At 41.2% G+C, this 22,837-nt stretch overlaps 1 protein-coding gene across 5 annotated transcripts in view; it reads right to left on the reverse strand.

The window, feature by feature from the left end:
- The window catches only part of LOC148891302 (myomegalin), a 56,863-nt gene that overhangs the window by 4,533 nt on the left and 29,493 nt on the right, over positions 1-22,837 (reverse strand). For 2 of the 5 annotated variants that reach the window (XM_089008909.1, XM_089008905.1), the window contains 25 exons: positions 20,552-20,655; positions 20,358-20,488; positions 19,582-19,738; positions 18,975-19,098; positions 18,774-18,890; positions 16,976-17,238; positions 16,697-16,911; positions 15,512-15,629; positions 15,313-15,430; positions 15,159-15,204; positions 11,911-12,146; positions 11,730-11,837; positions 11,502-11,648; positions 11,185-11,418; positions 9,525-9,656; positions 8,097-8,213; positions 7,850-8,018; positions 7,635-7,756; positions 6,372-6,611; positions 4,674-4,775; positions 4,322-4,542; positions 3,255-3,383; positions 1,460-1,598; positions 474-520; positions 311-365 (listed from right to left, as the gene is read on the reverse strand). In XM_089008909.1, the coding sequence (XP_088865035.1) occupies positions 311-365; positions 474-520; positions 1,460-1,598; positions 3,255-3,383; positions 4,322-4,542; positions 4,674-4,775; positions 6,372-6,611; positions 7,635-7,756; positions 7,850-8,018; positions 8,097-8,213; positions 9,525-9,656; positions 11,185-11,418; positions 11,502-11,648; positions 11,730-11,837; positions 11,911-12,146; positions 15,159-15,204; positions 15,313-15,430; positions 15,512-15,629; positions 16,697-16,911; positions 16,976-17,238; positions 18,774-18,890; positions 18,975-19,098; positions 19,582-19,738; positions 20,358-20,488; positions 20,552-20,655 (3,591 nt within the window). The remainder of the gene's footprint in view (positions 1-310; positions 366-473; positions 521-1,459; positions 1,599-3,254; positions 3,384-4,321; positions 4,543-4,673; positions 4,776-6,371; positions 6,612-7,634; positions 7,757-7,849; positions 8,019-8,096; positions 8,214-9,524; positions 9,657-11,184; positions 11,419-11,501; positions 11,649-11,729; positions 11,838-11,910; positions 12,147-15,158; positions 15,205-15,312; positions 15,431-15,511; positions 15,630-16,696; positions 16,912-16,975; positions 17,239-18,773; positions 18,891-18,974; positions 19,099-19,581; positions 19,739-20,357; positions 20,489-20,551; positions 20,656-22,837) is intronic. The other 3 variants (XM_089008906.1, XM_089008907.1, XM_089008908.1) reach the window with 3 other exon arrangements.

Genomic DNA, 22,837 nt, shown 5'->3' on the forward strand with positions numbered 1-22,837 from the left:
ATACGCTCAGTAGAAGTCATTTGAAGTGATTTTACAAATTATGGACACAACTTGTATGGAGGCGTTGGTTGTCCTTTAATCAAGATGCATCACTTCAACATAATTCCATGAACTTTGGCCTCTCGGTTCATTTGTGTCTCTGATAAGGCCAAATTCGATCAAAAATGGACAGATGGATAAATATTGATCGCTAAATAATTTCACTTGCTGTTAATAGTGTGATTGCAAACCACAAATGCACCACAAAGGTAAAAGCTGACAATCCAAAAAACAAAATCGGCATCCGGGGCAGTTTCTATCGATCAATTACCGGCGTGGGGAGCGGAAGGGGAGGAGCTTAGAGAGGAAAGTCTCAGCTCGTTCTTCTGGAGGTATTTCACGCCAAGTAGTGACGTGTGTAAGAGATAAAGAGACAAGAAGTGATGGAATCATAAGGAAAAAAAGCAACATTGACTATGTTTTTTTTTTCCTACCTCCAAGTTTGTCCTTGCTTTCTTCAAAACATCACGAGTCCTTGACACTGTCAAAATAAAAGTGCAAAGAGGAGTTATTACTAGTGACTTGCCCGGACTGTAAATGCTGTTGATACATGTCTATAACTGCTATCCCGTAGTTGACCAACAGGTGGCTGCGTTTTATTTTCTTGACATTCATTATGTTGGTTTGTTGTCACTTCCCGTACAGCAGGGGTGTGAAAGTCATTTTTTGCCGCGGGCCACATTGTAGTTATGGTTTCCTCTCGAGGGCCATTATGAATTTCAATTTCAAATATTACATATAGAGCACACAGCAAATTAATGAATAACTCGTTTTCAAATGTGAAGTCAAGAATAATGACTTTTATTGTGGTTGACATCCAAAAATATGAAATTTTGGCTCAGATTTTAGCAATCATCATGGAATTTAACAAGTTTGATTTGCTTTCGCGGGCCGAAAAAAATGATGTGGCGGGCCGCATTTGGCCCGCGGGCCTTGACTTTGACACCTGTGCCGTACAGATTTTACTTCCTGTGCTTCTTTACTTTAGTTTCATTTTACAGAGAAGACGGTGAGAATTGACATGCTTTATCGCTGTACTGTGTAGCAAGGAAAAGATAAAAAAGACAAAGATCAAATCATCCATTTCGGAGCGGAAAGCGGGCAAAGTGGTTTGTACAATTTTATTGAATGTTTTATTTAATTGATGTAAAGTCCAAGTGTTTATGTGTAAATAATAGCTATATTTTTAAACTTGTTTGTAGTTCTGTCATGACATTTATTTTCCACATAATGGCGCAGTGGAGCAAACGAGGCCTCGTGACGTATTGGCCAAAAAGCTAACTATTTAGATGGAAAGCCTCATTTGCTTCATGATGCCTCATTTGGCCATCACTCGTTATGACCTCCAACGGAAGTTTTTGAAATGTATCCGCGACGGCACTGACAAAATGGCTTCCGCTCTTCTTCAATGGTAACTTACGCTGGTTGACAATGAAATGCTCCATGCTCTCCTTGGTGCGACTGGCGCTCCTCAGTCTTTGAATCGTACCTTTCAGTACCTCTTCCTGTTCAGATACGCGGAGCTTGAGCGACACGATCTCCTCTTGCATCGACTGCTCCTGTGTTCAATCGCATCAAATATTAATTTTGTTTTTGTTCTTTTTGGACTTCAAGATGGCGCCGCGAGAGTGGATGCATTTACAGATTCCACCTTACAAACAACGTACATTCAGATTGGTCGTTCATAAGGTGAATTTGTTCATAAGTTGCTCCAGTGCTATATTTTGCGCGGAATGTATGTTTAAGTCAAACACTGAACGGGGAAGTATAAAACACAGACGCTCTAACAGTCGTAAAATAAATTCACACCTACTGTAGTACGACGACTTATACAGGTAACATCCGAGTTACGACCGGGTTTCGTTCTGACAAAATGGTCGTAAATCGAAATCCATTCAAAATGGCCGACGTGACGTTTACACAACAGGATAGTACACAATGTCAATATGTTGTTTTTAAGCAACGGTTTCTATTGAATACTATTATATACAAAACTGTTTACAGTTCATTTATAAATTTTATAAATAATAAAAAAATGATAACCTTTAGTGTCATTTTTATCATTTTATATTTCGTATTATCGATTTTAATTACTGTATAACTGTACCAGTAATATATACAAAACTGTTTACTGTACAGTTCATTTATAAATTTCATACTTAAGTGTCATTTTTATCATTTTATATTCCATATTATGGATTTATATTTAGATTTTATATAGTGAGTTAAAGAAAACACTTGTACGTAATGAATACAGCTGTTGAAAAATCACTCTCAGTGCTTATGGCCAGAAGAGGTCGCCCAACACACACGCTCAGACTCAGGTGGACGCCGAAGGACAAAAAAACAGTGTACAGTACTACTGGAGATGTTGCCTGCACTGTATAAACTACTGTATTGAGTGTAGTCACGCTCAATACAGTGCTGTGCGAGTGTGTGACATGCTGGCTGGCCAAAATTGTAGTAACCGTTGCCGGCTGCTTGCGCGTTGCGGTGCCAAGGGTAGAAAGAAAAACCAAAAACAGGTGGTCGTAAATCGCGCCGGTCGTAACTTGGATGTTACCTGTATATATGGGACATAATTACTGAATGACGTGCCAGCAGCCATTACTTTTTGTTATGCATCGCGTCCTCCTTAGAGCGTCAACTGGGAAGAGGGATTCCTCCCCGCCCACATACTTTACACAGCTATTTGCTATCTGTTAGCTATGTGGCTGGCTCTCTAGCTAGCTATCTATTAGATATCTGACTGGCCAGCAAGCTAGCTATTAGCTATCTATGAGCTGGCTATTTAGCTTTCAATGAGTGGGTTGAGTGAACACTGGTGCATGTGGCTGCCGCTGCTCACCCACAGAAAAACTTTTCCTGTGACTGTAAAATGACCTTGATAGTTATGAAAGGTGCTTATAAATGACATTATTATTATTATTATTATTATTATTATTATTATTATTATCATTAATTGTAAGCGAGCTCAGCCGGCAAAAGTCGTGCAATACAAAATGTAACTTACAGAATCTCTGTCCGAACATTTTTCGACATACTGTACCCGCAAAAATGTTCGTATGTACTGTAAAGTCGTAACTTGAATGTTCGTAAGTTGGGGAGTGTCTGTACTTTCATAACTTAGCTGTTGTGAAATGTAAATTTCTCCACTGCGAGACTAATAACGGCTACTAATCCAATCAAATTTCCATTTAGCTGCCGGCGCAAACCTTCTTTGAGTTGGACGCGGGCAGCGCCGCCCTCCAAAACATCTTCAGCAGGGACGCCGCCTCCTCCAAAATCAGCCTCAGGGTCATCGTGTTGGACAAGAGACTCTTGGCGTTGCCCTCATCCAATAGCTGCAAAGAAACCACGATTCTTGATTCTTAAAAAGTCCAGTGATACCTTGGCTTACGAACTTAATTGGTTCCCAGACAGAGTAAGGTGAAAAGTGTGTATCGCAAAATTAATTTCCTATAGGAAACCATTAAAATAAGAATAATCCGTTCCCAGGTCCCCACAAAACATAATTTTCTACTTTCTAATTTTCTAAGCCTTAAAACTACACAAAATATACCTTATTGTATGTATAATAAATGTGCTCTGGTATTATAATTAAAAAATTAAACTGTACTGTATAATAAAGTCGTTGTATTTATCTTTGTGATGGTCGATGGCTTGATGGAATGGAATGGCCTGTTTCATCAGCATTAAACACTTGATGAGGTACGTAACCTTCTTCTTTCACCAGCTTGACGAATGATCCCTTGTAGGTGCTTTCTCTGCGATAATTTTATCTAGTTGCTCATCGATTGTGTTCTTTTTAGCTGGGTTGATAGCTTTTTGCCTCAAGTGTACAGATGGCTTGTGCGGGTTGTTTGTGGAGCCTGATTGATGGGATATTTTAACCTTGCAGTATACACTCTGCATTTATCAAAGTTGAAAGTCTCTCACTGTCGTCTGCCTGTCCCTTTAATGTTTAAACCACCACCTCCCCTCACTGCTACGTTCTTGACCAATCACGTGGCTTTAACCGAATACTGGGGGTGGGAAATAGAGGACAAAAACACTCGGTTGCCATTTTGTTGTTAGAAGAACGGGCTCGTTCGCGAACGACACATCACTCATTGAGGCAGCTGCGTGTACGAAAAAAGTTCGTATGCCAAGGTAAAATTTTCATAAATTTAACATTCGTAAACCAAAAAGTTCGTAAACCAAGGGGTTCGTAAACTGAGGTATCACTGTATTTGAACACCTGGATGGATGGTGCCGCCACAGGAAACGGAGCGCTTCCCACCTGTTCGTCATTTTGTTTCCGGGTGCCTCCTAACGGTGACGGAGAGCTCAGGCAGGAACGCAACGCCGCCTCGATGCGCTGCACGATGCCGCGACCCTCCAGCACTTGTTGCTGGAGGGCGTTAAAATCATCCACGTGAGCGACGGCGTGGCGGCCGTAACGGTTGGCGAAGGAGCCGTCGGGGGCGTCACCTTCCAGCTCGGAGTGCGGGTCAAGGGGGTCTGATGGCGGTTGAGAGGAAATAAAACCAGAGTCGTTTTATAGAAGATGGCGGATGTCGGTAAAACACGGATATTAGAACCAAACGGTGGACACGTGAACCCGCGGTCATGCAGTGCAGTTAATGTCACACCGTTGGCCGTGCTATGGTTGTCATCCAGGTCCGAGTATGGGGGGCAGGGGGATCCACAGTTAAAGAGACCAATGTCCCTGACAGGTGGAGAAGGGGCCGGGTCTGCGGAACACACATACACAACAAAACCGGGCTTGGCAAGCACATCACACACGTGCACAGAGAACACCCGCACTTTATTTGTCTGATATTTTCTTCCGCGGCACTATTTATGGGTTTCATCTTTTATTTTGAAAGGGTATGTTGTCGAAAGATTTTGAAAATAGATGATCTTTTTAGCTTGGAAGTTTGTGGTGGATTTTGAGTTGAACCTTTTCACTGCTATACAATGTGCAAATATGTGTCCACTCCTGTGCCAGGGTTCTTGTCATTTTCATTAAAATTGCAGAACCCACAGAATATTGAGTTCTAGGACAACGTAAACATTCAATTCAATGTAAAAAAGCTTACTCTCTTCTTTCAGGACATTTTCTTCCACCAGGCAGTGAGGAGACAACTCCCTCCCATCCCTGCCACCCCTGCACCTTCCCACTGCCACACTCTGAGTACACGCTAGACGCTGTGCTATTATCCTGAACTCTATTTTTTTTTCATTTTCTTTTTCTGCAAGACCGCACTTCAACCTTTTTTGTTTGTTTTTGCATTACTACACTACCTCACTTTACATCCGACACTACCTCACATTCCATTCAGAAATTACATGTATTGTCTGTTGTCAATTTTCTGTCTTTTTTAGCCACATTATAAGTGCCTTGCACGCTGGGTCCGAGAGGACATAAATTTCATCTGTGCTGAATGTCATGCATATTAGCACATTTGACAATAAACCTCACGTTGACTTTCATCAGAAAAAAAAGAGTTAATTCCTAAGTTCTGAAGTTATCTAAGATTTAAATGGGTGCAATCGTCCAAAATCCAATACCATACATACATATTCGTAATAGTTTGTCGCAGCTTTTTGAGTTTAACTTATTCAGTGCTAGACAATGTGCAAAAGTGTGTCCACTCCAGTGCCTGGGTTTTTTTTTTGTCATTTTCACTCAAATTGCAGAAGCCACAGAATACTGAGTTGTAGGACTACGTAAATATCCAATTCGGCGTTAAGAAACTTTCGACTCTCTTCTTTCATCAGAAAAAAAGAGTTAATTCCCAAGTTATGTGTCTGTAGTTATCTGCGCTTGAAATGAGGGCAGCTGTCCAAAATACAATGCAATACATACATATTGGTTTATATAGCGCTCTAACAACAGCTGAAGCTGTAACAAAACAGTAACATGGACAAAAGACAAATGCTGCCCCCTGGTGAAAGATTTTTTTTTTTGCCAGAGGTCTGACCAGCGCTTTATCAGCACTCCCCGCAAGAAAAACCAAAACCTGAACAAATTTGGGAATGGCGCTGCATGTCACGCTTTTCAAATCCCGAATAAATTCAGGAATGGCAGTGAATGAGGTCAATTTATTCCACCACTGAGCGCACCAAATCGAGTTTCCAATCAAAACGACTTGAAGTTTAAATTCCTGTAATTTGTTCGAGAAGAATTCCACAACAACCGTGACTCAAAGTGCAATAGTATCAGTCTTTTTTTTTTCCACAGGTTGCTTGTGATTTATGTCCTATTGTCAATCTTCAAATGTTGCTGCACCCGTTGTGTTCAGATATTTGTGGCTAAATCCCAACATAGGCAATGAGAATGTTACCGTGGAGCAGCTGTCGCCTGTAGAAGTTTTCTCTTTGAGGGCTTGCGACGAAGGCCGACAGGGACGGCATGCGAGGGGAACCGCCGCACAGTTTTTGCTCCAGCTGTTTGTGGAGCTCCATCTGCTTGAAGGCGCTGTTCTCCTGGACGCTGCTTTGCAGCTGGGCCCGCAGACTCCTCACCTCGCTCAGTAGCTCCCCCAACTCCACGGCGGGCACGCCAGGAGCTTCGCACAGGAAACCTGAAATCGCGACGATTGGAGTTCAGCCTTCAGGTAGAGGATTTGTGACTCAATTCCAACATAAGAATAAGAATACACATCATTTATAAGCGCCTTTCAAAACTCTCAAGGTCACTTTACAGTTACAGGGTAGTTTTTTCCTGTGGGTGAGCAGCGGCAGCCACGCCCACAGATTTCACTCAACCCGGAAAAACTCAAATGGATAGAAAGCTAGCTAGCTTGCTTTCTATCCATTTGAGCTAAAAACTAGCTGGCTCGCTAGCTAATAATAATAGTAACAGTAATAATAACAATAATAACAATAATAATAATAATAATAATACATTTTATTTCTAAGTGCCTTTCAAAACTCCCAAGGACACTTTACAGATAGCAAGTAAATAGCTAGCTAGGTAACCAGCTCGATAGCCAGCTAGATAGCTAGCTAGCTTTCTATCCATTTGAGCTAAAAGCTAGATAGCTAGCGAATAGATAGCAAGTAGATAGCTAGCTAGTTAGCTAGATAGATAGCCAGCTAGATAGCTTTCTATCCATTTGAGCTAAAAGCTAGATAGCTAGCGAATAGATAGCAAGTAGATTGCTAGCTAGTTAGCTAGATAGATAGCTAGCTAGATAGCTTTCTATCCATTTTAGCTAAAAGCTAGATAGCAAGTAGATAGCTAGTTAGTTCTATCTAGCTAGCTTTATATCCATTTGAGCTAAAAGCTAGATAGTTAATACATATAAAATTGCTAGCTAGCTATATAGCTAGCTAGCTTTCTATCTATTTGAGCTAAAAGCTAGCTAGCTAGCCAATTGCTAGCAAGTAGATAGCGAGCTAGGTAGCCTGCTATATAGCCAGCTAGATAGCTAGCTAGCTTTCTATCCATTTAAGCTGAAAGCTAGCTAGCTAGCTAGCAAGCTTTCTATCCATTTGAGCTAAAAGCTAGATGCCAAATAGATAGCTAGCTAGATAGTTAGATAGCTGGATAGCTAGATAAATAAAAAAAGAAATGATATTTGCAGGAGTGCAATGAGATGAACCTTTATTGGATTTGAAGCCGGAGCACACGCGATCGTACACGTGGAGTTCGTTCTGCAGGGAGTGGACGAGGTCTCTGCTCTCACACAACTGCTGCTGCAGGAGAGACACCTCGTGCTGCGCTCTGTGAACACACACATTATGGGATGGGATTTTTAAAAAAATGAAAAAGCATAGTACGGATAGAATTTATTCAAAGCGATTCGGCCGAGCAGACCTGTTGATTCTCTCCTGACTAGCTTGCCTCTCTTGCCTCAAAGTGAGAATTTGCTGTCCCTGCTCCTCACTGTGTATCTGAAGTCGTCTCAGTTCCTCTTTCCACTGCTCAGCTTCCAGTTCAGCTTGCTTGAGGCGGGCGCGGGCTTCCATCAGCTCCTCGGATGAGTCTGAACAAAAAAAAAAAAAAAAAAAAGAAAGCTTTCTGCACAGATCCAAGCAAAATTAAAAACTAATTGTCACGTTACCTGCGCTGGCCTGCAGACGGGACTGCAGATTCAAATTCTCGTCTGTCAGGACTCGGATTTCATTCGATAGATGCGTGACAGTGTCCAGCCCTTGAATGTAAATGTTGGTTGCAGCTCCTGAATAATACAACAGGAACAGATGAAGGAACACTTATTTATAAAAGGCATATTCAACCAGTGTAGGAGGTGCGTTCATAGTAGTGATGTGAAAATGAAGCTTCATGAAGCACTTGTGATATTTTTTGACTGCTCCAGATGGTGTCCTTGGTTTAAATATGAAGGTTAGTGTAAAGGAAATGTCTTCAAAATCCACTGCATCTTTAAACCAAGAGTGCCATCTAGAGGAGTCGAAAATGATCCCAAGTGCTTCATGAAGCTTCACTTGCCCATCACTAGTTAATAGATAAAAAAACACAAGTGAGTGCAACCAGATGATATTCTGATACTTAAACACATTCGCTGCCATTCCCAAATTTATTCGGGAATTGAAAAATGTGATGTGGAGCGCCATTCTCGAATTTGTTCAGGTTTTGTTTTTTCTTGTTTGGGTGCTGATAAAGCGCTGGGCAGACCTCTGGCAATGTTTTCTCCTTTCCACGAGGGGGTTGGATTTCCCTTTTTTTCCATGGTAGCACTTTGTTCTAGCTTCAGCTGTTGTTAAAGCGCTGTATAAATCAATATGTATGTATTGAATTGGATTTTGTACAGCCGCCCCCATTTCATGCTCAGATAACTCCAGACTCATATAACTTAGGAATTAACTTTTTTTCTGATGAAAGAAGAGAGTCGAAGATTTCTTACACTGAATTGAGTTTTTATGTTGCCCTAAAACTCAATATTCTATGGGTACTGCAATTTTGAGTGAAAATGACAAAAACCCTGGCACTGGAGTGGACACATTTTTGCACATCGTCTGGCAGTGAATGAGTTTATATACGTTTTTGATTGTTTAACCCGGGGACTGTGTTACTTTTTATTGATTCATTCTCCATCCCTGTATGATTATTGCCTGCATCTCTGTGCTGCAACTGAAATTACGTTAACATAACTGCTAGCTTTAAAAAAAAGTACCAGCTGGTGAGTCTCAGAATACAACAAAGCATGATCAAAATGATGAGAAAATATTGCAGCCATAGAGAAACACAATAAATAAAATAGAACACGCACCGATATTCTTCAAACGACTATGACAAAAACCCTGGCACTGGAGGGGAGACATTTTTGCACATCGTCTGGCAGTGAATGAGTTAAATAATAATAATAATAATGATAATAGTGCCTTTTGTTACACACAAAATGTCCGCTAAGATGGCCAATATAACGCAAACATGCAAATAAATTAGATGCTGTCATTTCATTTTTTCAAGTTTTATCCGTAAAGACCAGCGATTCAGAAAATGTGGTCATCGGAAATTAGAGGCGAACTACCTCCGTCGCGCCCTGGGGTTGCTAATTTTTCCTCCAGTTGCTGTCGGAGCTTTTCGTTGGTGCGAATGGACTCTTCCAGACGCTGGCGAAGACATCGAATCTCCCGTAGGTGCTCTTCAATTAAACTGGGACCTGAAAATAAAAAAAATGAACAACTTTATAGAATGATGTAATGTACCGTATTTTACGGTGCATAAGGCGCACCCCTAATGAATGGTGTATTTTCAAACTTTTTCCATATATAAGGCGCACCGGACTATAAGGTGCACCTTTAATGAATGAAAAAGGTTTTCCTAACATAATATATAGATACAGTGAGACCTCAACTTACAAACACCTCAACTTACAAACTTTTTGTCTTACAAACGTCAAATTTCTGAAAATTGAACCTTATAATAAGCACTATTTTCATAATACACACCCACCACGGCTGGCGGAGTGATCTTCGGCGGAAGCACACGACCGAACAGCACCAGAGGTTAAGTTACCAACAGTCCTTATGTAAGTAAGGATGTATGTATTATGTATGTAACGATTATGTATGTAACGACCATCAAAAAGGTAAGTAAAACTTTATTTTACAGCAATGTAAATAAAGTGACTTTAAGATACAATGCAGTGTATTTCTTTCATTACAATGCAATAGCACATTTATTATACATAGAATAAGGTATGTTGTGTGTAGTTTTAAGGCTTATTTAGTTGAAAAGTATATTTTATGGAAACCCGGGAACGGATTATTCCCATTTTAATGGTTTCCTATGGGAAAATGTTTTTTGAGATACACACTTTTCGCCTTAAACACTCTGTCTGGGAACCAATTAAGTTCGTAAGTTGAGGTCTCACTGTATATAAAAGTTTTCCAAATATAAGGCAGTCGGTGGCTGCTGACATTAGTTATTGTGGCTCAATAGGACTTCACATATAAGGCGCACCTGCATATAAGGCACATTGTCATCTTTTGAAGAAAATCAAGACTTATAGGTGCGCTTATACACCGGAAAATATTGTATTTGTTTTCCTGGATTATTGTTGTAGATTTAGTGACATCATCTAAGGTTGTTTCAGATAAAAGATATTCACTGCTCAAAAAGTAGCCCGGGATTTCTGTCTCATTTAACTCATTCACTGCCATTCACAAATTTATTCGGGAATTGAAAATATGACAGAGCGCCATTCCCGAATTTGTTTGGGTTTTGTTTTTTCTTGCTTGGGTGCCGTTAAAGCGCTGGACATGGCCTCTGGCAATGTTTTCCATTCCACAAGAGGGCAGCATTTCCCTTTTTTACATGTTAGCGTGTTGTTCCAGCTTCAGCTGTTGCTAAAGCCCAATATAAACCAATATGTATGTATGTACATATGTTGCATTGTATTTTGGACAGCCACCCTCATTTCAGGCCCATATAACTCCAGACCCATAAAATTTAGGAATTAACTATTTTTTCTGATGAAAGAAAAGAGTTTCTAACACTGTATTGAACATTTATGTCGTCCTAAAACTCAATATTCTGTGGGTCCTAGAATTTGAGTGACAATAACAAAAAGCCCTGGCACTGGAGTGGACACATTTTTGCACGTCTGGCAGTGAATGAAGTAAGATGAGGGGTTTTTTTCATTACTCAAATAAGTGTATGAGATACAGTCACGTTGACAAGTTTACCTGTCTGGTTGTTGTCCAGGAAAGGTCCAGGGATTCCAGAAGAGTCCCCCATAGGCTGAGTCATGTTGCTCATGTCCCATGAAGTCCCTCCACCCGTTAGCATACCCGAGCCCGACTTCAACTGGTACTGTGGAAAGGGATGATGAGGTAGCTGGCTGTAGCTTGAGACGTCGCATTGGTTTTGGGCACCGGGTGAGAGAGAAAACAGAGGCTTGCCATGAAGATCCAGGAAACCTGGAAACAAACGGAAAGTTGTGAATAAATGTTTGAAACGTCAGCGCAAAAGAGGGTGATACAAACTCCCAGCATCCCCTCACCCCTTTTCTGCTCATTCATTCGTTTATACAGTATGTCCAGTTCTGGGTGAACAGCCGTCATGGACCGGGCCAGAGGGCGGGTGTCATATGTGACATCTGGATCACGAAGAGGAGGGAGGGATGAAGAGAAGGGAACGCTGAGAGGGGCTGGTGGAGAATGACAGGGAGTCAAGAGACAGAAAAAGAAACAGGGCGGGGGGGGGGGCGCTTGAGTCATGAAACCTCTACCTTTCAATGACGGACCGGTTAAACCCACTGAAGCTGAGAAAAGCATTCCGGGACAGCTGAAAGATGATTTGAGGGGTCCACGAGAAGGAGGAGGAATTGATGAATGAGCTAAAAGACGGTGATGGAAGATGAAGCAAAGAAAGAAGAAAAAAAAAAACAGAATGATAGAAGGTCCGGTCACCACCTTGTTCGGATTGTCGCTGCCGTTCCTGGTCTTGATAGTCTCTAGCGTCTAACTCGGAGCACAGATCCAGGTCTTCGTTCGTTTGACAGTCATCGGACACTAAGGAAGTCCTGTCTGACGGGTCGGTGGTCTCCGATAGGGCCTGGCAGCTGGATGGCGTCTCTGAGCGATGCTGCAGCTTGTTGTGCAGAGACTCGATGATTTGGTCTTTCTGTTGAAGCTCTTTGCTAAGCCTGTAAGGCAAAGCGCTGGGATTAGTATTTAAAGTCTTGCGTAAAACAGAGGACTTTGTCATTCTAAAATATATAATATATTTAATTTATAAGCGCCTTTGAAAACTCTAAAGGTCATTTTACAGTTACAGAATGTTTTTTTTTCTGTGGGTGAGCAGCGGCAGCCACACATGCAAGCGTTCATTCAACCCAGAGTAGCTCAAATAGATAGAAAGCTAGCTATCTAGATAATAGCTAGCTATCTAGCAAGCTAATATCTAGCTATCTAGCCAGCTAATAGCTAGTTAGCTAGATAACTAGCGATCTTATTGCATGTTAAACTCCTTTGGACAAATATAGCTGGCTACCCAGCTGGCTATCTAGCTAGCTACCAATTTGCTATCTAGCTGGCTATCTATTAGTTATACGGCTATCTAGCTACCTAGCTAGCTGTCTATCCATTAGGTAGCTAGCTTTCTATCTGAGTTACTTCCGGGTTGAGTGAACGCTGGCGCGTGCGACTGCCGCTGCTCACCCACAGAAAAACGGATCCAGTGACTGTAAAGTGACCTTGAGAGTTTTGAAAGGCGCCTAGAAATGAAAACGGATTATTATTAAATAAATAACCAGAGAAGCACCGCCACGTATTTTCCTATGTTGACATGGATTTGGCGCCACCTTGCGGCATTCAGAAAGAGGGGAAAAAATACTAACGGGCGAGTTTTTTTTTCAGCAAATGACAGTGTCCTGTGTATTTTAAAATTATTTAAACCAATAGTTCATGTTCATTACAACTTAATTCATTAACTTAATTTTATCGACAAAACAAGAATTCTCTCATTTTAGGAGTCCCATTTTCCCAATGCTGGTCAAAGAACACAAGCCCTCGACAGCTAAGAAAATAACAAACAAAATAACACTACAGAAAGGCATTCAGGTACCCTTGAAACTGCTGATGAGTGTTTTTTTTTATATTCCTATCCTATTCCTTTCTTACTGTTTGAGTTGTTGATGCAGCATCCTAAGAAGGCATATTTCTCTGGATAGACCTCGACCATTGTTTACCGACCACAGAGAGTCCCGGTATATTGGACAACTCTTAGAAATCAGGGATTTCCACAGCGGAGCCATTTGAGTTTCAATAAAGTCCAAAAGGAGAGAAAAAAATATGTTGACAGTAGCTGCCACTCCTATTTAAAATCCCAGATACTATCACACGATTAAAACAAAGAAAACGAAAGATAAAATTAAAAAAGAAAGTAGAAATGTTACTACGCGACGGGAACGATTCCTCTCTGCAGCAGCACTGACCCGCTTAACAGCAGCTGTTGGGATGTCATTGCAGCTAAATCACCTTAAGAGTAAAAGATCCCTTCTACTTACTTGAGTGTGGATTAACAGCAACCATCTGTCTCCTTTCTAGCCCTTTGTGTGTTATGTTACATCATTTTTCAATCTCTCTCTATCTATCCATCCATCAATAAATCAGATGTTTTAGGGTGAGAGGATAATGATTGGGATCAAGCCGTGTCACAAACACCGGAAATGTCCGGTGTTTTACCGGACATTTTACTTAGATAAGCCAATAAAACGACACCCTAAAACACTTCATGATTATTTGCAACTCGTCTTCCAACATGACTATTGGAAATAAATAATTTGATTAAAAACAAAAGGGGTAAAAAAACAGGAAGTGTAAAGGCAAATGAGATGCGACGCCATTTTGTGGCATCGTTGCAGAATGCGTACAAAATCCCCAAGTGTTTTTTTTAACAGGTACGTCAAATAAAACAATAAAAACAAAAGAATAGTCACGAATAAGACAATTTAAAGGACAACCGACACAATTTTTTGTTTCCTAACTGACATCAGAAAAACGTTTTATAGCACTTAAAATACCCAAAACATGCAGGCTGATATTTTTAGTCAAATGCAAAACACCAATAAAAATGACTTAGTGTCCCAAAACTGCTTCAAAATGACCTCGGGATGGCGAGTTTCTGAAGGTCCCGCCCCCTTGTTTGTGATGTCATATTAAGGCGTCTTGCCTTGCTCGAGAATCAAAACAATGGCTTCAGATTCGGAGAAGATGCTTTCTTGTTACCCATCCAGTTATGAATATGATTCAAATAGTTCTGAAGAGGAAAGTATAAATATTTGCAATCGATTAAAGAAGTCCTTACGTATCATTTTGAGGCATCTTGACTCCAATGTAGCGCCCAGAAAATGCACAAGATGGCGCCCAAGCTCCGTTGGAAATGGGCTGATTTGTCTGCTGGGAATTTGTGTCAACTAGTCTCAAATAGTAGTCTTGGTGCAACACACAACAATTCACCATGGCGTTATTTATGTGTTTTCCTTCTAATTTCGCCATTAACACGATGTTTTCACATCAAAGTACCCAAAATGCATTGCGTGTTACTTTCTCGGTCAGGGGCGTTCCAGGCGTGACGTCATGTCAGGCATCGTCATCAACTCGAAAACAAGACTTCCTGAATATTCAGCGCGAGTCTTAAAACGTAAAATATAGCTATATGCCGTGGAATCTTTGTAAAATGCGCTCAGTTGAAGTCATTTGAAATGATTTTACAAATTATGGACACAACTTGTCTGGAGGCGTCAGTTGTCCTTTAAGGCTAAGTACTGTATATTTAAATAATTACTGTAGTGGATTTTGTCCATAGGACACGCAAAGCAGAAACATGCAGTGTGAGTAAAATTGATGTTAATTTTACATTGGAGACTGTGGCTGTGTTTTTTATATATATATATATATATATATATATATATATATATATATATATATATATATATATATTGTTTATTGGTTTTTTTTTCAACGAGACATTTTTTATATATTTTTTTGCTGGCGCCGGTCGCCATTTTTCTACTTTTAGGAAGTAACCCAACTTGCAGGTAAAAAAAGAGTCACTGCAGTATGTATTGACTTTCCTTGGTATTTGTGTGTAGGCTAAACTTGAACTCTATCAGCTATGACAAAGGAGTGCCTTTAGTTTATTTGAAATGACTCACTGCATGGCCAGCAACTGCGTTGTCTTGTCATCAGGGCTCTCCGCTCCTGAATCAGGAAAGACACAAGAGGTGACTTGGCGTAAAATGCACAGAATGACAACAAAGCAGCTGCAACTGGGTGGAGGGGGGGGGGGACGTGAGGGGTGCGCCTTACGTCCAGTGAGCTTGATGAGCAGTCTCTGAGCTAGCGCGGTGCTTTGTGAAAGCTGCTCTCTAAAACTCTGCCCCATGTAGTAGTCGACATCGTTGGCTCGCAACAACTCCTCAAAAGACTGATAGAGGTAAAAAAAAAAAGAGAACAAGTCTCAACGTAAAGTCTGACAAGAGTTACCGCAAAGGTACTTTCCAGGCACCTTGGTGGTGTCACTCAGGTGCTGGGTGAGGATATGGGAGACTCCTTCCCCCTCTCTTATCTTCTGCCTCAGGTTGGAGAGCTCACGAGCTTGGGCCTGGATGAGAGAGTTGTACTTTCTGCTCCAAAAGGATGAGGTGAAGAGAGGAGAATATTAGATAATAGGAATGTTTTCTGTTCAGAACTCAACCCTGCTGTATTTCTAGAGTATTTAAAACAAAATACGGAGTAGAATTCACCCTGTCCTTTTCATAGTCAAAAGTTGTGAAAGCTGAATCATTTTTTTTGCAATACTTGACTCGAATTCTGCTGTGAGTAAGAAGCGCAAGAATAATTGACCTCCACTTCACTCATTCACTGCCATTCCCAAATTTATAAAGTGCTGGTCAGACCTCCGGCAATGTTTTTCAAGATCAGATAACTTCATACTCATAACTTAGGAATTAAATATTTTTTTCTGATGAAAGAAGAGTGTCTTAGGTTTCTTGGGCTGCATTGAGTAAAAATGACAAAAAACCTGGCACTGGATTGGACAATTGTTTTTGCATGACTGGCAGTGAATGAGTTAAAAAAATGATCCACTGGGGAAAAGGACGCTTTGATCCTCTCCTCTTTTGTCTAGACCTGCTTCATGTAAGAAAGAGGGTACAGAAAGTAGGAATGACTGTCTGTGTCTTTGTGTTGTCATATTATTTGTTATTAGTTTTTTTGACTTTACACCAGCTCCGGTATTTAGTTATTCTACTTTTCTTCCCTTTACTTTCATAACTTTGCTGCTGTGAAATGTAAATTTCTCCACTGCGATACTAATAAAGGTAAATCCAATTCAAAAAGTGTTTATAGTGGAAATGTCTCTCAGTTAAACACACAATTATAAAATGAAAACGCTCGTAATTAGCATAGAGTAAACGGCCAATGACGTAACTCACCAGGCCAAGCCCCTCATATGCACACGTCAACACAAAAATGTCCTAAAGTATTTGACTTCCGGAAGAAATAAATTGGAGGAGCTGGAGATCGAAATAGATGAGGTTTGGCGCCATCTTGTGTCATTTGGGAGCATTTCAGAGGGCACCAAAAAAGAAAAAAAAAAACAGCAGTGACCACCACTTTATCCTTTTCAAGGTGGCAGGAAGTCAGACCCCATCTGAACTGTATTGTTTAGTAAAAATGTGTAATGCCGCACCCAGGCCATGTGACGCATTTCCCTTGCTCTGCTTGGCACTTCCCCTCCAACTTGGAGCTGTTCAATTGGGCCTCCAAGGTCGCCACGCGTGCCATCAGCTCCTGTAGCTCGCCACCGGATTTAGATCCAGGTGAAGTCGCCTGGGTGTCGGAAACCCAGCCTTCATCTTCCTCCACGCCCTCTTGGGCGGGTGACATCTCAAAGGCCCAGTTGACCTGCAAGACAAAATGTTGGGATCAGCTTCGGGGGAATAACGGAGGCAAACCGATTGACCGCTACCTTGCGTGGCGTCCGCTCCAGGCTCGAGGCGTAGTCGCTAGTGGCCGACAAGGAGCGAACGCGCATTTGAAGCCCGCGGATGACTTTGTGGCAGCGGGTGAGCTGCGAGCGCAGATCCTGGACCAGGTGATGCAACGCTGGCTCCTCCCCGGTTCCATCGCATGTACCTCCATGACGTTGGCTTCCACTGGCCTTGTACCAGTCGCCTCCCACGCTGTCCTGCTGATGTGACAGCGACGTGCACATCTCCAGGTCGTCAAATTCTGAGGAGGAGAACGGATTTCTTATTAAGGACTGCAAAAGGAACAGAAAAATCTCTGTTTGGTTGGGTGGAAGGATTTTCGTTGGGTAAACTTCCTGGTTGAGTGAACGCTGGCGCGAATGGCTGCCGCTGCTCACCTGCACTTTAATGTTCTTATCCTGTGATTGGAAAGTGCCCTTCAGAGTTTTGAAATGCGTTTATAAATGAAATGTATTATTACTATTACTATTTTTATTATTAATAACAAAAAATTACAATAAAAAAAACACTAATTTTTGCAATCTGACACAAACGGCGAAAATTTGAAGGGGTGTTTAAAAATCTCAAGAAAGTGGGTGCGACAACAGTGTCAAAGTCAAAGTGAGCTTTATTGTCAAATATGCTAATATGTATGACATACAGCACAGATGAAATTACTGTCCTTTCGGACCCAGCATGTGTGTGTGATAGAAAAAGAATTTCAGTATTGTAATCAGTATTGCTAAAGTGTCTCAAAAGTTTCCCCGTGAGCATTTCAGCAGTGTGTTGGTACAAAATGTCAATCATTGCGATCGGGTCGGGCTCGGGGTGGGCGGGACTTCTCAATCGCGGACTTTTTTTTTTAACGTTTATAAAAATGTATACTAAAACGATGTATGGATACTAAACTAAGGAAGACTTGTTATAAAATACATACCGTAATTAAAAAAAAATCAGTAAGGTAATTGTTATTTAGCTACTAAACGTGAGCACTCGGGCAGAGCGCTGTGTTCTTGCCTCTCTCTCTCTCTCTCTTCTCTGACTCTCTCTCTTAAAGTGTACGCGCTGCTTTTTAAGGACGAACTGCTGCTGCCGGGGTTTATTTATGTCACAAACCCGTCAAAGTGACGTACGACCTTAAATTTTCCGTCAACTGTCAATGATAGAAAATACTGTAGTTGGATAATGTAACCTGCACAGAAATATAAAATACAGTAATGTCTCGTTATATCGATATCGGATATATCGATAGTCCCGGTTATATCGATATTTTTTCGGACTCCCTTGAATATCGATATAACGAGACATTACTGTATGTCAATGTTAATACAGTCTCGTTTAACGTTGATTTCGTTACAAAGGCTTTCATTTATAAATATTATAAATATATTATGAACATGTATTGTATTTTATTTATGATAGTATCTATGCTTTTCCGTGACTTTAAAGTGTCCTTGAGAGTTTTGAAAGGCGCTTAAAATAAAATGTATTATTATTATTATTATTATTATTATTATTATTACTGCTGCTATGGACTGCAAATTTCCCCATTGTGGGACGAATAAAGGTTTTAGTATTATTATTATTATTATAACACATTAAAAATCCTCCTGAGTCTTCACAAATGACGTGAAATTTCAGGTTGGCTTCGGGCTCGGGCTTGTCAATCAAGTTAATTGGTCGGGCTCGGGTCCGGTCGAGCTTCAATAACCTGCGGATCGGGTCGGGTCAGGCTGGATTTTTTGGGCTTGATCTTACCTTTAGTGAGTGCGTTTAAATGGTGTGTGAGAGCATCACCTGGGCTACTGGCATCGTCCCTATCGGCTTCATTTTCACTGCGTCCACAAGTCTCATAGCCCAAATCGTGTAGATCCACTTGCACCTGCTTACTAGCCCGCTGGACAGACGTCTCCGCTACAGAAAGGGTCCAAAAAATCAAAAACCCTAGCACACGAATCATAATCCACCGCGCTGTGTTCCCATGACGATTGTACTCACTGAGCAAGTCCCTGTAGTCCTTCAGTTGCTCGGCCTGAGCGTGAACGGTGGCTTCAGATACCATCAGCCTTTCCTGGAGTTCTCGGTTCTCCGAACAAAGCCTGGCCGAACGCTCATTGAGACCCTGGAACGAACATGCATATTTTCGGAAATGTGGGAGGAAGTCCAGGAAATGGAGGAAATCCCGGGGTGGGATTCAAACCCAGAACGTCAATAACGCAGATGCGTTATTTATACAATAAATATTGATTTATGTAGCGCTTTAACAACAGCCAAAGCTGTATCAAAGCTCATATTTAGCACACTGTCCTTTTCCGCAGCTAAAACCAACAATTTCCAATACAGTGATCCCCGGTGCTTTGCGCTTTACTTATAGCAGGTTCAGTGCATTGCGAATTTTTTTTTCAGTTAAAAGAAAAACATTCAGAAAAAAAATGGCGTCCCCACTTTGTGGATTTTCACCTGTCGCGGGAGATTCTGGTCCCCATTAACTGTGAAAAACGGGAATTAGTGTGTACTCCCAAACTAGAGTATAATCAAACGCGACTTTATGAGTAACCGAATTTTCCACATTCTCCAACGAGGAAAAACGAGAGCACAAACATACCTTGCCAGGCACGGAAGATGTAGCCCCCTGTTCATCATCATCCATCAAGTCCTCCTCCTCCTCAGTATCATCCTGGTCAAGACTCCCGTGGTTTGCCCCCAATCCCTGATATTCTTTTAGGAAGCGGTTCTCCTCCCGAAGCCTCTGCAATGCGCTCCTTTGAGCAAACAGACCACAAGGTTGCCATCAAATGAGGAAGGACACAGACGCTCCCCACCTTACAAACAAGATACATTCCAAGTGGTCGTTCATAAGGTGAATTTGTTCGTAAGTTGCTTCAGTGCTATATTTTATATGGAATGTATGTTGAGGTCAAACACTCATAAAATAAATTCAAACAGACTGTAGTATGACGTCGTATATTCTTGGGGGTTCAGTAAGTCATGACTGAAGCTACTGGGACATAATTACTGAATTGCGTGCTAGCAGCCATTACTTTTTGTTATGCATCGCGTCCTCCTGGGGCGTCAACTGGGAAGTTGCCTACATACTCTACACAAATTTGTACAGATGACGGCTGAAGAAACCTTCTCATCGATGGACCACTCCTGTACGACTGAGAGCTTACACAGACATACTCTACACAGCTGATCGCAAGCGAGCTCGATCAGAAAAAGGTATACAATACAAAATCTAACTAACAGCATCTCTGTCCGAATATTTTTCGACATACTGTATCCGCAAAAATGTTTGTATGTACCGTTATTCGTAACTCGAATGGTCCTAAGTAGGGGAGCGTCTGTACAACGGGAAGTGTCACCGGGACAAACACGTACCTCATCTGGGTGACCGAGGTGAATCCCTCCCGCTGGAGTTGGGACTGTATTTCTTTGAGCTCCAGTTCAACGGTCTGCGTGCTAGTCCTCAGGAATGCGGACTCTCCTTCATGTCCGCGGGCCGTTTGAGGCTATAAAAAGGCATTTGATTGTCAGTGGTGTTTAAAACGTGGCAACGAAAGAGAAAATCCAACCTGGGTGAAAGGCAAACTGGCAGGTGTCACTTTGTCGTCGTCCTCGATGCTGTCGGTGAACTCGTCGCTGCTGCCGTCTTCATCGTCCCCTTCATCGCTGACATCTGGAAACACACCAAGCGCGTTTAGACCTGGTCCAATTGTTCAAGTTCTTATTCGTTTATATCCACAGTCACTCCTGCTTCGTTCATGTCTCCAACTTTTTTTTTCTTTCTTGTCTAAACACAGCTCCACTCTGACGTGGAGTCACAGGGCTGAGGGGAAATGTTATGTCATCTCTCTCGAGTAGGCCAAAAACACACTCAGGGTGGAGCAAAACCATAAGGTGGAGTGTGTTACTGAAAACCAAAGGGGGAGGTTCTAAATAGTATTGAAGAAATATGTAGCCTGTCTGGACTTGCTTGAACAACAGATTTTGAGTTGGGTACTGGCAGTGAAGAAGCTGTTTGACGCCATACTGATTGGGAAAATGTATAGGAGTACAATTGAATAACATTTGACGTAGACGCTGTATTACAATGTAGGTCTTCACTCAAGTAGTAACGTTTAGCTTTTATTTCATAATAGTTAAGGGAACGCAAATTGGATAGGATTAGCTTTTATTAGTCTTGCAGCGGAGACATTTAAATTTTATTACATTACGTTAATTATCTGAAATGCATACATTTCAGCTAAATAAGATAACTGGAATATTAACTAATTCACTACCAGACATGAGAAAATGTGTCCACGCCAGTGCCAGGGTTTTTGTCATTATCACTTGAATTCCAGGACCCACAGAATATTGAGTTTTTGGACGACATAAACACTCGATGCAGAGTAAGAAACCTTCGACTCCCTTCTTTCATCAGGAAAAAAAAATAATTGCTAAATTATATGGGAGTTATCTGAGCTTTAAATGAGGGTGGCTGTCCAAAATACAATGCTATAGATGTATTTAGATAGCGCTTTAACAACAGCTGAAGCTGGAATAAAGCGCTAACATGGAAAAAATGAAAAAAAAAAAAAACATTGCCAGAGGCTATGGTCAGCGCTTTATCGGGACCCAAGTATGAAAAAACAAACCCGAACAAATTCGGGAATGGCGCTCAGTCATATTTTCAATTCCCGAATAAATTCGTGAATGGCAGTGAATGAGTTAAGAAGGGCTCAGAATGATGCAGGGTGCTTTCACAAACTGTTTGTATATTAAATGAATATGTTTTGGCATCTTTACGGCGGCGTACATGCGACTGGTGAATCTCTATTGTCAGCATTTGAATGGTATCATGGGAAAGGGGGCCTTGTTTTCTGGTTTTGTGCTTTTTAAGGCTAGTGTCGACTTGTGTAAGGAATTTATAGATTGAGGAAGTATATTTGTGTTTGGCAGCCTGTTACTGAGCGAGTTGCTTGTTCTGTAGCCACAAGGGGACATAAGTTTTCTCGTGCCGGTCCCAAGCCCAGATAAATACGGAGGGTTGTGTCAGGAAGGGCATCCGACGTAAAAGCTTGGCCAAAACAAACGTGCAAATCAAACCTCTGAAGATGGAGGATACTGATTCGCTCTGGCGACCCCTTGAAGGGAAAAGCCAAAAGGAAAAGAAGAAGAAGGAAGTATATTTCTTGACTTTTTTTTTTTTTAGCTTTGATGCATTTAAACTGTCAGTGTAAGAACTTGGATCATGTGGTGTTTTATACTGGCGTGTTTGGGGACTCGCAGTATAAAGAAACACATTTAGTGTCATGTCAGTTTACATTTAACAAGAAATTGTATGTTGGCGGTACTGGAATTATCCCTCCCACACCCCCAAGAAATGGGAATCAGTGTCATTCTGTGGGCAGAAATAAAGAATGTCAAGGTTGGGATCTTTTCAATATTCTCCCAAACAAATACAAGGAAAAAAAAATATTCATATAGAGAAGAACTTCTCTTGAACAGAGAAAAACAGCATGGGTTTATTTCATTGCATTTCAAATACAAAAGGATTGACAAAGCATGCCTTAAGAGCTTTCAGGATTAATTTAACAAGGAAAACAAACAGGCATAGCAAAAACTAACCAATAGCACTGTACAATTTTACGACTATCGCCTCTAATAAATAGAGCTGAGCTGACATCTCTTAGCTATTTGGATGATCAAGTAGCGAGCGCAAAATTCCTTCTTAACCGACAGGCTGCCACACACCGAGCGAGACAACTGAACAATTGCCAAGACTCTACAAGCTTGACTTTTTTTTTAGCACAGGCTCATTTGAAATGCTTCATTTTGTTATGTATTATATTTTTGTATGCATACTGGATCTACTG

This window comes from Hippocampus bargibanti, linkage group LG11, assembly GCF_051943395.1.
Source record: "Hippocampus bargibanti isolate YZ-2025 linkage group LG11, ASM5194339v1, whole genome shotgun sequence".
Lineage (NCBI taxonomy): Eukaryota > Metazoa > Chordata > Actinopteri > Syngnathiformes > Syngnathidae > Hippocampus > Hippocampus bargibanti.